Raw genomic sequence first — 13,662 nt, 5'->3', positions numbered from 1 at the left:
GCCCTTAGATTGCTGATCAAACCTGGTAGTTTGGTGAGACGACAGGATACCTGTCTCAGGAGCAGCGGGATTTCACTATAAGGAAAAGGGGAAGATTAATTGCTTCGGCGTTATTGCGTTATTGCTCGATTCGCGTCGTGTTACCAGGAATGTTGCAGTGTCCGGGTGTCTACTGAATGCAGTTACTTGATTCATTGCGCTTGCTTTTGTGCATTCTTCGAGCGTCTCATACAATAGCAAAGTGTTCAAAGAATTTCTCTGATTCCTTTCTAGTAATGCGTCTTTTTCATGTTTTTTAGATGTTGCATTATTCATAATTTTTTTTAAACAAGATCGACAGCCTAAATAAAGCATCTGCTTCCTAAAAACACTAGAAGCTAACTTATTCTAGTACGTGGAACAAACCTATCCTAATTATTTGCAGTGGATTCCGAGAAAAACTATTCCTGTATTTATTCATAACTATTCATGCGTTCAGATTGAGTTCTCAAGGCACAGCTTTATCTTAATGATTGCGAATATGTTACTAGTTCAGTAGGTTGGCCAGTGACAAAAATTAAAAATTAGAAATAAAAATAAAATAAATTAAAAATAAGCTGGAGGGATTTGTCAGTTCGGCTTCAGGGGAGTTTGAGACAGATATAGGACAGCTAGTAAGTGGACGGGGCTGTAAATACCAGCCTATCAGCCTATTAATGAAAAAGAATGCAAACGCTTTGCTTCGCAAACATTTGGTAGTTGGTATTAAGTCTTCATCAGCTCCTCCCACCACGTTGTAGGAGGAGGCGATAAACATTTGCCTAAGTGTGACCGAAACATCACTGCGAAGTAGCGGCGGGCCAATTAGCTTAACGAAAGAAAGAAAGAAGAGGAAACAGAATTGCCCAGAGATCATTAACGGTTGTCGTAAATGTAAACGAATCGCCCAACGGCGGCTTCTAGAAAGCTATTCCCTTTATCAAATGAATGACGCGTTAGAAAGCTTATATTTATGGCAGTTAGGATAATTAAGGAGCATTTGTTGATTCATTGCGTGATTCCGGAGAGAACAGAGCTGTTATTCGGCACGTTCAGAAAACCTATCTGTTGCGATAGTATAGGCGGTCATACATATAGGCGGGCGGATCACACGTGTGTGGCCTCCAGCGGCGCTCGCGCCGGCGCGGAACGCGTCTGGGAATATCGCCTCCAGTTGCCACAAGCCTATAACGCAACTGCCACAGGGAGACAGGGTAGCAGGAGACGATGAGCGCTGTCTTTCCCGAGCACGCCACTACTGCACGCAAATATTCAAACACCCAAAAGCACTCGAGGCGAAGGTACGCGCTTCAAAACCGCGCGGCGCGAGAGCACGCACGCGTTGCATCGGCGCTTTCGCATCGGCCTTGAAAGTCCGACCGTCACGAGCAACTCACGAGGAAAACGGACGATCGAGCCAAAGAAAGCTATTCCCTTAGAAGTCACGTCGTGTACGCTTCGTAGAGCAGCAATTGGGGCGGTGGGGAAAACCAGCAGGCTTCAGCGATTTCTCTGGCGCTGAACTTCTTCACTGCGACAAGCAGCAGGCTCTCATCGCGGGCGCCGCCACCTTCTGAATGACCGGTTATTCTTTACGTTGCAGATAACGTGGTCATCGTTCACTACAGTGTTGCCTGTAACGGTCTCCGAAATACATGCGCGAATGCCACCACTCACACGGTATGCGTGAAACGAGCGAATATTGCCTAGCAGGGAAGCAGCGTGATAGTGGTTAGTGCGTCCCTCTCCCAGCTGTACGTACATTGCCGCAGGACGACGAGTTCAAATTAAAGTGGCGGTGGACGGCAAAATCTTTTTTTTTTTGCCTTACGTTCAGGATGGAGCTGGGGATGAGCGCGGCTTTTCCCAATGACGACACGACAGCGACGTCGACTCAAATACTGCACGTCCTGTCTATGCACCTGAAATACATACATACATACATACATACATACATACATACATACATACATACATACATACATACATACATACATACATACACACATACATACATACATACATACATACATACATACATACATACATACATACATACATACATACATACATACATACATACATACATACATACATACATACATACATACATACATACATACATACATACATACATACATACATACATACATACATACATACATACATACATACATACATACATACATACATACATACATACATACATACATACGTACGTACGTACGTACGTACGTGAAGTACTAAATGATGACTGCCATCATGGTCGGCCTAAGGGAAAGGATGGATGGAAGGACACAGTAGACCAACTTTCGGTCTTCTAACTGCTTCCGCAGTTTTTTCTTTTTCTCAGATCTAATAGGATAACATTTTTTTTTAAACTTAAAGTAGTACGCGAAACATTCAAGGAAACCTAGGAGGCCACCCGACCTCTTACATGTAGCCCATCTGGATTGTCTTGATTTAGAGAAATTAAAGAAAAAGAAAGGAAAGGCCTTCCTGCACTTCCCGACGACCACCTGTCAAAACTTTGAACTGTGAAATGATAGTCAATAGAAATCCTCTTGTTTATTCCCCGTTTTCCTCTATTGTGTCCCCAGTAAACATACTAAACAATGTTATTCTCTCGTAGGGAGACTGCAAATTAAGAGTGCCTTCCATCATCAACTTTCGAAACGAAGTTGAAATCGAGGTTTCGCACACACTCCCAGCGATGCCTTTTATCTTGGCTAGAGAAAGCTAACTCAGGCGGCATAAAATATAAACGATGACAGAACATGCAGTGAAAGATTGACTTAGCGCAAAAAAAAAAAGTTGAAAAGAAAAGACGAGACCTCACTCCGCCTTGAAATCGAAGCAGCCTACTTAAACAACAAACCGTCATGGTGTTTGAATTTCTATTTGTTGGGGTTTCACGTTCGGAACATGCATTTCCGTGTTTTGTTCGCCGTGCCGAAAGTAGGACAGTTCATCCCACTGCGCGTATCGAATTTTGCGAGCCGAAAAGTGTTTACCTTGAATGTACAAGCAAATACACTTTATCTTGTTATTCCCCTGTGGTGGCAGCGGAAGCGGCTTTCTTTGCCAGCGTTTGTCAACCCAATTTTCCACAAGAAGCATAACAAGGAAAAGTCACGTGAACAAGATCGAAGCGGAAGAACTGAAAGCCGCAAACTTCCCAAAGTGCTCTCTGAGCTAAATTTGAGATATATTGATTTTTTGTTTGTCTGTGGCATCATTCGGTAGCAACACTGACTACAACTGCTTGCATAAGTATACTTAGACTGCTGGCGTGGTTACGCAACCACAGGTAATCATGTACCTTTACTTATGTTCAGTAGAAGACCGGTGAATCAGCTAATACGTGTGTTCCGTGCCCAGAACGTCAGTCGCATGTGAACGCTCTGTTTGTCTCGTTCCTGCATTCGCCTATTGTCAAATGCGCTGGGATTCAAAACGCAGAGAAGTTTTTGTTTTGGCACTGCTGAACTGATTCGAGCAAAAATTCTTGCGAAAAAAAAGTTAAATGAATAAGTAGAAGAAAGTTGAAGCTGTGGTTGCAAGCGTGTGCTTGCACAAGTATTGACTTACCTAATGAAGACATTGTTGGAAAAAAAATAAAACGGGCATGTACTTCAATTTAAGTTTGCCTTCCGTTAACACGTTTCGACAACTCAACTATACCTGAGCTACTGTAATGCGATAGCATTATCGCTATTGGCTCACCTATGTCTTTTGTTTCATTGCCTTCGCGATCGGCACTTTATTTTGTGTTTAAATCGGCAGTGAATGTTAGCGTCCGGTAAAAGTCTGTCGCAATAAAGAACTAAGAATAGGGGGCATTAAGTTTACAAGTTATTAAATACAGAATACAAACAGCTGTCAAAATTGTGTTAACCAATTTCTGCTATCGGTTCTTAAGGAAAAAGCAAAGGTATGGTAGATATTGCTCTATGTATTGATAACTGAGGAATGTGTTACGAAATTAAAATGAACAAACTCCCATTTTTCTGTATGCTCTAATGTAAGGCGTTATTTGTAGTTTTCTACTCATTTAATTTTAATAAACGTTTCTCTCTCTTTCTTTTCCTCTTCAATTTAAACGTTGCTAGATTGAGTTTACACAATTGTTATGTCTTTTCTTCCCTCTTTCTTATTCTATCTCTCCCTTTTATTTTCTGGAGTTCCGAATTTTATAAACTTCGTGCTTGAAATCTTAATGAGTTTACCAATTTTGAGCGGTTTCTGTAAGAACTGAAACGCTGACTAAAAGAAAAAAAAAGAGCCAGAGAGAGAAAAAGAGAAACATAAAGAAGAAATTTCTCGTTCAACAGTTTCTAGAAGTTGACTTCCCCTGTCAAGTACAACTTTCATTCTAATCGGTTCGGTTGTTGCGTAACGCGAGCCTTCGTGCTTTTCAAACTTAGTTTGAGTAGCGAAATTGGGAACGGCCTGCATAAAAAGGCTTCCACAAATATGAAATACGAACTTTCGGAAAGTCGTGGAAAGCTTACTGGTCAGTACTCCCGGCATTCGCTTCTTCGGGAAGAGGCCCCCGTAGAGTGTGTACCGTAAGCGTAGCACTGAGTGTTCGTGTTCGAGGATAAAGTTCGCCGTCGCCGCTCGTTCTGCTTTAGTACTGACCGCACGGTCCTAACACATTTGATGGTAGACAATGTAACAAAATATGAATCTCGTACCGCGTATTCATAATAACGGTGTATGTCGCACTAAGCCGTGAGTACGCATCCACATCGCTCACCACCAAAAGCATAACTGCAAGAAAATTTTGGTTCGCCTGAATTGGTAATAAATGAGTAGCATATATTACGAAGCAATTTTGGCTACTGCCGGGCTAGCAACTGCCTTATATGCTTATTAGCAAACCCTTATATAGCAACCTAAGCAGACGAAGCATGCGCCTAATGGTTAGCGTATATGACGCAAATCCCGGCACGATGTCTTGGAGACATTAAGTGCGCCGCAAGCGCCTTTTCAACTCTTAGTTCATGCCGAGGAGCCGCACGTACAGGTTGGTTCATGCGTTTTTGCTTCTAAGTTGATTCCAACGAGCGGCAATAGCGGCGTTCTTCTTTTTCTTCTTTTCTTTATCGAAAACGCCTATTTTTAGGAGCTTCCTGTGAAGCATCCACTGGTGCTTCAAACGCAAAGTTTTACATGTAGGCTGCTCCATATCTATACTATCTGAAACCAGAGTTCCTGCGTGGCCCAGAATTTCGCTACCGTTGGCTTTTAGTCATCGCCGGTTGATCATTTCTTGGTGATTATACACCACTGCGTGAAGCTTGAAATTTCATATCAAATCCCGGCAGGCGTCAATCATAATGATACCTTAGTATGCTTAAAACAAACACGTCTTGAAAAATGCTGGCGACATGTGCAAAAAAGAGAGACTCGAATGTATCAATGCATGCTATTTCGAAAGTAATGAATCGCGCCCGTGCCAGCAGTGGTATAGAGCAGTAATGTCAGTAACCGATCAGCGCGTTCTCTTACTAGAATGACACGTTAATTCATATTAAAGAAGATGGATAGATTACATTAGAGTCATATGTAGCGGCACGGTAAGGTTCGATGGTCAAAGCTCGGAACGCTATCCGATTAAATCTTGTCGCACACTCGTATTTCTGCTTAGGAGATGAAAGGAAAACGACCCAAGTCAAGTTTACCTAGGTTTCGTCACTGATATCCACGTCTCTCTCTCCCTCTCTTGTTTCTTTTTTTTATCCCACTGCCATCACACCAGGTCAATCTGAAATAACAAAATTGATTCAGGGGGACGGCCATTAAAGCTTCTCACGAAAGTTCAACGACACCGAGCGTCATTTACGACGAGGTAAGCGCAGCCCCGGAAACACTAGACGCTCGAGTCAATCACGCACGCGGCGGTGCTTGACTCGGTGGCCCCGGGTTGTCGTCCCAGCGACGAGCGCGTGGCTCGAAACACGGTGGCTGCGCAGAGCGCGAGGCCCAGATTTGGTTACCGCAGAGGCGTTCCCCCTTCCACGTGTCGGCTCGCACGGCGACCGGACGAGCAATCAGAAGCGAAGCAAGCGCAAAACCAAGAAGAGTGAAGAGATAGAAACAGCGAATGTTAAGGGGTCGGACGGAGAACCCCAGCGAACGTGCGCGGAGCCGAGGGCATTGGCGCTGTTCAGTGCCTGGCGCGGCCTGCCTTTTGTCAAGCGCCTAAACAGCGGCTTCCTCTAGTGGCAGCCGTGCGAGCGGGGAAGAGTTAACGCGCGGGCTAGAAAAGAGCGGCGCCAGCGCTGCGCACGAAAGTGAAACAAGAGGAATATTCAATTAGGTAGGCTTTAATGGAATAAAAGTTTTGCGTTTGGCCCTATCAATTTCTCTCGCACCGCAGTGTAACCCCGACCGTGCTCCCCGCCACGGGCCTTTGCTCCCTTCGTGATCCCCTCCATTGTTCTCCTTCAACTTCTCTCTCCCAATTTCTAGGGCTAACCCTTTCCCCGCTTCTCCATCTATCCTACGCAGCGGGTTTGAAACAAAAGGTCTTCGTGATTATGATCCAGTAGCGAGCTCTTTATCGAGATCGTCCCATGTTTTTACGCCTCCTTTCTCTGCCACAACTTCGTCCCTCGCTCGCCGAGGCCCGCCCGGGCATTTCTACGGCGTCAGTCTTCGAGTTTTTGGACGTGTGTAGAGATATATCCCGGCCCTTTAGGAACAAAAGCACACCATGTCTTAATAGGCTACAAACACAAATACCGCCGAGAAAAAAATATCATCAGGAATCACCGATGGAAGTAAAGAAAAGCAATACACTGCGTGTTTCTTCTCCGTCTTCTTCAATTCTAGATCCAACGAAACCTTGCAAGGAATAGGAGGAAGGAAAAAATGAAAGTGTGCATAACGTAAAAGTGTTGCGAAAGCTTGTTCAATCATTGCAGAGAGAGAAAGTAGGCTGGGGTCGTGTTTCCATGTTAATGGACGCATAACTTGATTAACGCCAACGTGAGCCGCAACGCGCCCCTCAGAAAATAGCAATAAATAATGAAACTTTTTTTTTTTGCTCACCATGGGAAGTCGTGTCTGGCCGGTGTGGCACGAAGCGAGTCAAATTTAACGGAAGGGGAGGCCGTGGCTTTCTTACTTCAATTGACGCTTCCTTTTCGTTTCTCGTTTCGCTGCCTGTTTCGCATTAGGTTTTTTCGATGCTGGCGAAGAAACGTTATAAGGTTTTGTAATTAAGTACAAAACCAGCCTGGCCGCGCTACGGAGGCGCGCTCAAAAGATTTTCTCTTTCTTGTTGTAATAGGCTGAGGCTGGCTTATTGGATAAGTGGAGACCTTTAAGGAATTATGGTCCGTCCATATTGAGAAGCGCGGCGGCAATAGTTGTCAGGATGCGCAGGCTCTGCGCTGTCTGTTGACTTGCTTTTCCCTTCCTCATCGCACGGGAAAGCGGGCACTGGAGTGCGAAGATACTTCCTGTCACTTTAGAGGCATTGTAGTAAATATTCGAGGTTACCTGTGTGCTTGCATAATACGCTCACTTTATTATCATTTTTTTGCGAAGACCACGTGCTCTATTAGAGTAGCTTTACTTCGAGTTGGTATTTTTTAAATCATAACGAAATTGTAAAAACTGTGGCGTATAGCGCAACTCTACTTTTTCATCTGGATTGCTCGAAGAGGCGGATACCACTCGCACGGGAAAGTGAAATGCATAATCGGATAAATAAGAATTTTTTTTACTTACAGCCATTTCAAATAATTATTTCGTGGCGCCTATTTCAACTTAAAATTTAGCGCCGGTGAGCTTGCAATGCATGACCCCTTGCAAGAAAGATGTGGGCTCTCAAGTTGTGCGACAAGATGAGTTGAAGTTCTAGTTAAATTTGTCCTGCGGTGATTAAGAAGGCGTTTCGTTAATAAAATGCGAATGGAACAGTGGTGCACTTTGTGCCAGTTTTTGGTGGCGGTCATCTCAAAACTGGTGCTAATTTCGATATTCTTTCCAAGAGGACGTGTGCGCAGGATCATTCATTCATTCATTCATTCATTCATTCATTCATTCATTCATTCATTCATTCATTCATTCATTCATTCATTCATTCATTCGTTCATTCATTCATTCATTTGTTTATTCGTTCGTTAAAAAGCGCAAGCTATAATCTCGTCATTTATTTATGTTTTGCTTCAGCTTCGCCTACTGCAGATGAGAAAGTGACAATTTCTTCGAAACTATTCCAAGCACCAACTGGCCATGAAAACGGTGGTTAGCTGTTTTCTGCTGAGTGTCGCGTCAACTGTAGGCAAAATAAACTAATTATAAATTTATCTTTACTGAATGCTTCAAGAGGAAACTTAATAAAAAAAGAATGCCATAATTATGCTGTAGAAGCAGAGGTAAGCGAAATGAAGTGAATATTATTTAGAAGCTCCGTATTTGTTCAGCCGAATTTGCCCTTTCGAGCATGTTGGAAAGCAATTGACCGGTGATGACTCATTAGAGCAAAGTTACGTTTCTTCGATCGCTGGCGAGTCGTCTGTTAAATAACAACCGCAGTTTGGCCTCCAGGGCTTCTCGGAGTGCGAGCAGACATTCGGAGCTAGTGAAATTCAATAAAATTGACCTCTAATTACCTCTGTTTTCCGTGAACTGAACACCTGCCACATCAGAAAAATAGCTATATCATCACTGCATATTATTATTCAGTGACGCCTTCAAGTACAATTCCTCCTCACTGTCACCTGCTTGGTACCTGAAATAAAATATTGCTTATCCGTTCTACGCGTTTAAAGGCCATTTGAACTCCACTTCCTGTTCTTGACTGCGCTGTAAGGCGACCTAAAGTTGGAGATGGAAGTTGTTGGCGAGTTTGAAGGGCTGTTGATGGCGACATGTCATGTCTGGTGTATAGAAAGAAAGAAGGACATCATGCAAAGATATGGCGACCAGCCGTGAATCACTCGTTTTCCTACTGCGCACGTATTACAGGGAAGCTGTTAGCCTCTCGGTGCTGGGCATTTTTTGTGTCCACCCGTGAGCAAAATTATCATCAGCAGCAATGGATCATACCCCTCTAACCAAGCAAAAATGCAATGGCTCATCCCCCTTGTAATGCAGAGGTTACAAGCATTCAGCATAGCGAAATGAACAGTGCCTGCATTCATTGTAATCACGTATACAAGGCACAGAACAGCGTACGTTTCAATAAAGAAAGAACTCAAAACAAACGTCTATCATCATCAGCTATTACTCATACCCCCGTAAGCAAGCAAAATTGCAATGACTCATACCCCCGTAAGCAAGCAAAATTGCAATGACTCATACCCCCGTAAGCAAGCAAAACAAAAAATGATATGGCTCACATCCACGTGAGGTAGAGGCTACAAGCACTCAGCAAAGCGAAGCGAACAGTGCATACATTCATTTAAATCATCCATACAGCAACAGAACAGCATACGCTTCAATAAAGAACAAGCTCAAAACAAGCATCTGAACCATAAATAAAGCACTGCATACCCCCCCCCCCCCCCCCCTCAGCAATCGCAGTGCTGGTTTTGCAACAGCTTCGCTTGACATCCACTTTCGCAGGGCCGGGATGGCGAGTTAACGTTTTTTTTCAAAGGAACACTATAGACATATATTAGGCCGAGTTATATTGAGAGGTTATTAGTATAAATGTCTATCATCGTTTTCTGCGATACAAGATATGACTTCTTTATGCTTTCTGTATTTTGAAGACGCTTCACAAGAACACTCTAATTCAAAGATTTCGGGTGTTAGATAAAGGCGTCTAGAGGACATTAGCATTGCTAAACTCAAAGGATAATTGTACAGTCCGAAGTTTTTGGCAATGCTCACGTTGATTTCTGCACCAGCGACGCGCACGGCCACGGCGCCGAATAGCACTGCAGTCCACAGGTCTCCGCGATCGTTTACGAACTTGCTGAGCATCTCGACACGTGCGCGAAACAACCAGCGTTCTTTCGGTCTCCTCCTTTCTCTCTTTTCTTCCCTATATTCCCTCTTTCCCAGTGCAGGGTAGCAAACCGGACTTGCGTCTGATAAACCAACCTTCTGGCCTTTCCTCTCTTCTCTCTTTCTGGACTTATTGTTTGCGCTAGTAGCCTGTTGGCTTCGATATCGACAAGCCACTACGCGAATGCACCCCCGCAACTTTGTTGCACACCGACTTCAAGAGGCTCATTTCATCATCTGCAATTTGAAGATGTTCTATATTTTCTGATGAATATGAAGAGAGGAGTCTTCGCCCCGTATTCTGGCAACGCCTAATACTTTCCACTTGCCCAGGACGAACTTGCTCCGTTTTCGCTTAACTATAAACGTTGCTAAGCAGTGCGTAGTTAAATCGAAGACCACCTGTTTTGTTTTGTAAAATTGCCACACTGCTCTTGTTCCTGTCAGTAAAATGCGGATGATGAGCAGAAGTGTAGACGGGAGCATAATGTCCGAAAGCTCCTGTTCATGTTGTTGCTGCATGAAACACGGAATAACTTCGTGCAGTATACATTCTGGCTCGGCGTGCTAAATGAAGCAAAGGTCAACAGAGAAGAAAACTACAACCTCGTACTCGCAATTTATTGCTTCGAATTTGTTTGAGTATCTTCGAAAGTCACTCGAAAAGCAAGAATATTTTGCCAAATGCGTAAATAATTCCGTCAGCAGACGGTTTCCGTCCGTCACCTCGCCTTTAATAAAACTCATGTGTAGCGTTTCTCGGCTATCGAAGCTTAAACACTATGCTGACATAAGTAACCGTGATTCGCCCGTGCGAGAGTGAAACAAACTGTCCGATCATTCACTGTTGCAGTTCCATCTGTGAAAGGCACTTGGCTGAACATCACGAAGGTTTCCCGCCTGCACATGAGCGCCTACCTGTGCATCGCCTCCAACGGTGTGCTGCCCTCGGTCAGCAAGCGGATCATCCTCGAAGTCAGCTGTGAGTAGAGCATCTACTAAATCTAATCTTTTTCCACATATTTTCTTTTGTTTAATGCTCACTCACCAATTCGAAGTTAATAAGGTTAACGCAAAATAAATGTACAAGCGAAGGAAGAAGCTAAGAGTGGCCTCACGCTGAACATTGCGTGAGGCAATACTGTGATCGGTTAGCTGCACACAGTAGAAGATGGCAATAAAAAGAAAACAATAGAAACAAAATCCACCGTTCTCACCATCAGACGAAACCAAAAAGTAGAAATGAAAACGCAAAGTACCGCTTTCTGACATATCCTAGCTGTTTGCGACACACCTAAGCACGCGAAGGGATCACTTCCGCAGTGCATCACGTGAACACGTTCTAGCGGTGCACATAGCCGCACAGAGTAACACTTAATAGGGAACAAGCCGCTTGTCTGTGTGTTTCCTTGTTGATAATGCCTGTGCCGAGCCTGATTTTGGTTTTACCTTCTTGTACATGAGGCTGCAAGAAAAGGCAAATATCGCTCGATGTAATTTAGATAATACAAGGGAAAGTTTTATCTCTCTTTAGAGTCGATAAGCAGTCATCAGAAAGACCAATTAAATAGCTTGAAACGCAGTGAAAGGATAATGTTTGGGAGGGCTCTCGCTTCGGTGAGTGGCATTATAAAAAAATAAAGAAATTCGGGACGGAGAAAGGCAGGAAACAACAACAAAAATCATGCATGTATAGCCAACGACTAATCACAGCAGAACTTTTTTTATCAATATTTTAAAATATATTTTTTCGCACTTATCCCATCTTCAGAGCTCGTACCCCTATCCGTGCCCGAGAATTCGAGCACGGAAAAGAACCCATCTGAATTGCTGAAACCATTTTACAGTGTACACGAGAGACGCAGCTTTTAAAGCTGGTGGATTGTCTTCTCCAGTGAGATAAGTTTGTTTAATTTATTGTTCGCGACACCTTACACCGTCGACAAAACAAATTTCAAATGGACGAAAGAACCCTGGCAGCTGAGTCGTTGCCGAGAGAGTCGGCGCCCAAATCCCCTGGCTTTGCCGTTCGCGAGCTGGGCGTTAGAGAGGTCGAGAGATAAGCTTTCGCGCGTGCATCTCGAACGGAAATAAAGATTTTAAGCACGTCCTGATATCTCTTCTCCTTTCTTTCTTTAAGCAAATGTTCGCCAATGCTCATTTCGTTGAAGCACAAAAAAAAGTGAGAAGAACAAATGAAGCACTTTCAAATGCCAATTCGAACATTCCAAAACAACTTCTTAGGAAAAAAGTAAACCCCGCTGCTAAGAACGCATGGAAACATGTAAGGATGCCAAACCTAATTTTTTGTTTGTTTCTTGAGCATGGCTCTTAGGCGCTCGTTCCTGCAGTGAGTGTCGGCGGTGGCGTAACCGAGCGAACGAGCTCTGCGAGAGAATGAAAAAGTGAACGCGCAGCGGAGCGGGGGATAAAACACGCGGGGAAAAAAACGGAGGAGGAGGGTGCAGGGGAACCATGAGGCGGAAAGTGGAGGAGGGAGGTGTGGCGAACGGGTGAGAAGAAAAGCGTGGTGCGGCGATGATGGCTATGAGATGGCGCCAGAGTAGCGCACGTCGTCTGGGAGCTCTGTCGGCGGCGCCTGCTGTGAATCGCGCCCACGGGTCACCCCCGCGCTCGCTCTTGCGATCTCCAGATTAGCGAGGCATTGGCGCCACACTTCGCTCCATTTGAAACGTGCCGCACGAGACAGATTGTCCGCGACAGCCAATATATTGCGAAATTAAACACGTATAGAGCTGCGCTCGAATTTCGCATTAGGGAGTATCGTAATCGTATAGGTGAATTCTCTCTCTCTCTCTCTCTCTCTCTCTCTCTCTCTCATTTTTGTCGTTACATGGTGCCCTGGTGCTTATGAAATGCCGCCGTCGACGGCTATAGGAGCATTGTTTGACTAAAGCCCGCACCATTTCTCGTTGAAATCATCACTTTGCACCAGTAGACGTGGCAGAAGAGTCATCAAAGCCGTGCTCCAGGACTTTACATTGACGCTTCATTATTTAGCCCGTGCCAATTATAGCGCAAGGATAGTAAGTAGGAGCACACTAATTAGTAAATGCTCTGTTGACTCGAACCGCTAAGACCTTGCGGCAGACTTGTAGCTGATGTACTTGTTGATAAGGAATTCGTTTGTGCTAGGTCGTCGTTGCAGGCAACCGCGACCACATATAATAGAAGCGGCGGGGAGACACCAGTGTGGCAACTTTCCTGCTCTCACTGGCTAGATGGGGTTATCTCCTTTTGTCATTTGGCGCGCTCTCCTACAGCTGCCCTCCCCCTAGCGCGCATCGTGGTTGTGAACTTTCCCTATGTACACAAGGGTTGCGGGGGAAAGCCCGGAAGGGCAACATGCGCGATAGCTAGTATATATATATATATATATATATATATATATATATATATATATATATATATATATATATACCTTACCCTTGGTTAGGAAAGCAAGGTGTCGTGGCGGATGCGGCCGGTTGTTCTTTAGTGGTCAAAGTGCGCGTGGAGTGAGCTTTTCTCGACGTCTGCAAATCGCCCGAAGACAGCAGGAGCACTGCGACCTTCGTGTGGAAAAAGGCGGTCGCAGCAGGGAAGATACGGACGTGCCGCGGGCAAACAGGGGCTGCGCTATGGAGGAGGTACACGGGTGTTGTTTGC

At 44.5% G+C, this 13,662-nt stretch overlaps 1 protein-coding gene across 1 annotated transcript in view; it reads left to right on the top strand.

The window, feature by feature from the left end:
* Positions 1-13,662, top strand: part of LOC142571632 (lachesin-like) — a 222,864-nt gene that overhangs the window by 171,335 nt on the left and 37,867 nt on the right. The window contains exon 5 of the mRNA XM_075680141.1: positions 10,847-10,975. Within this exon, the coding sequence (XP_075536256.1) occupies positions 10,847-10,975 (129 nt within the window). The remainder of the gene's footprint in view (positions 1-10,846; positions 10,976-13,662) is intronic.

The sequence above is a fragment of the Dermacentor variabilis genome, chromosome 2 (genome assembly GCF_050947875.1).
Source record: "Dermacentor variabilis isolate Ectoservices chromosome 2, ASM5094787v1, whole genome shotgun sequence".
NCBI lineage: Eukaryota > Metazoa > Arthropoda > Arachnida > Ixodida > Ixodidae > Dermacentor > Dermacentor variabilis.
The sequence above is the reverse complement of the archived record's forward strand: the minus strand, read 5'-3'. Positions and strand labels throughout refer to the sequence as shown.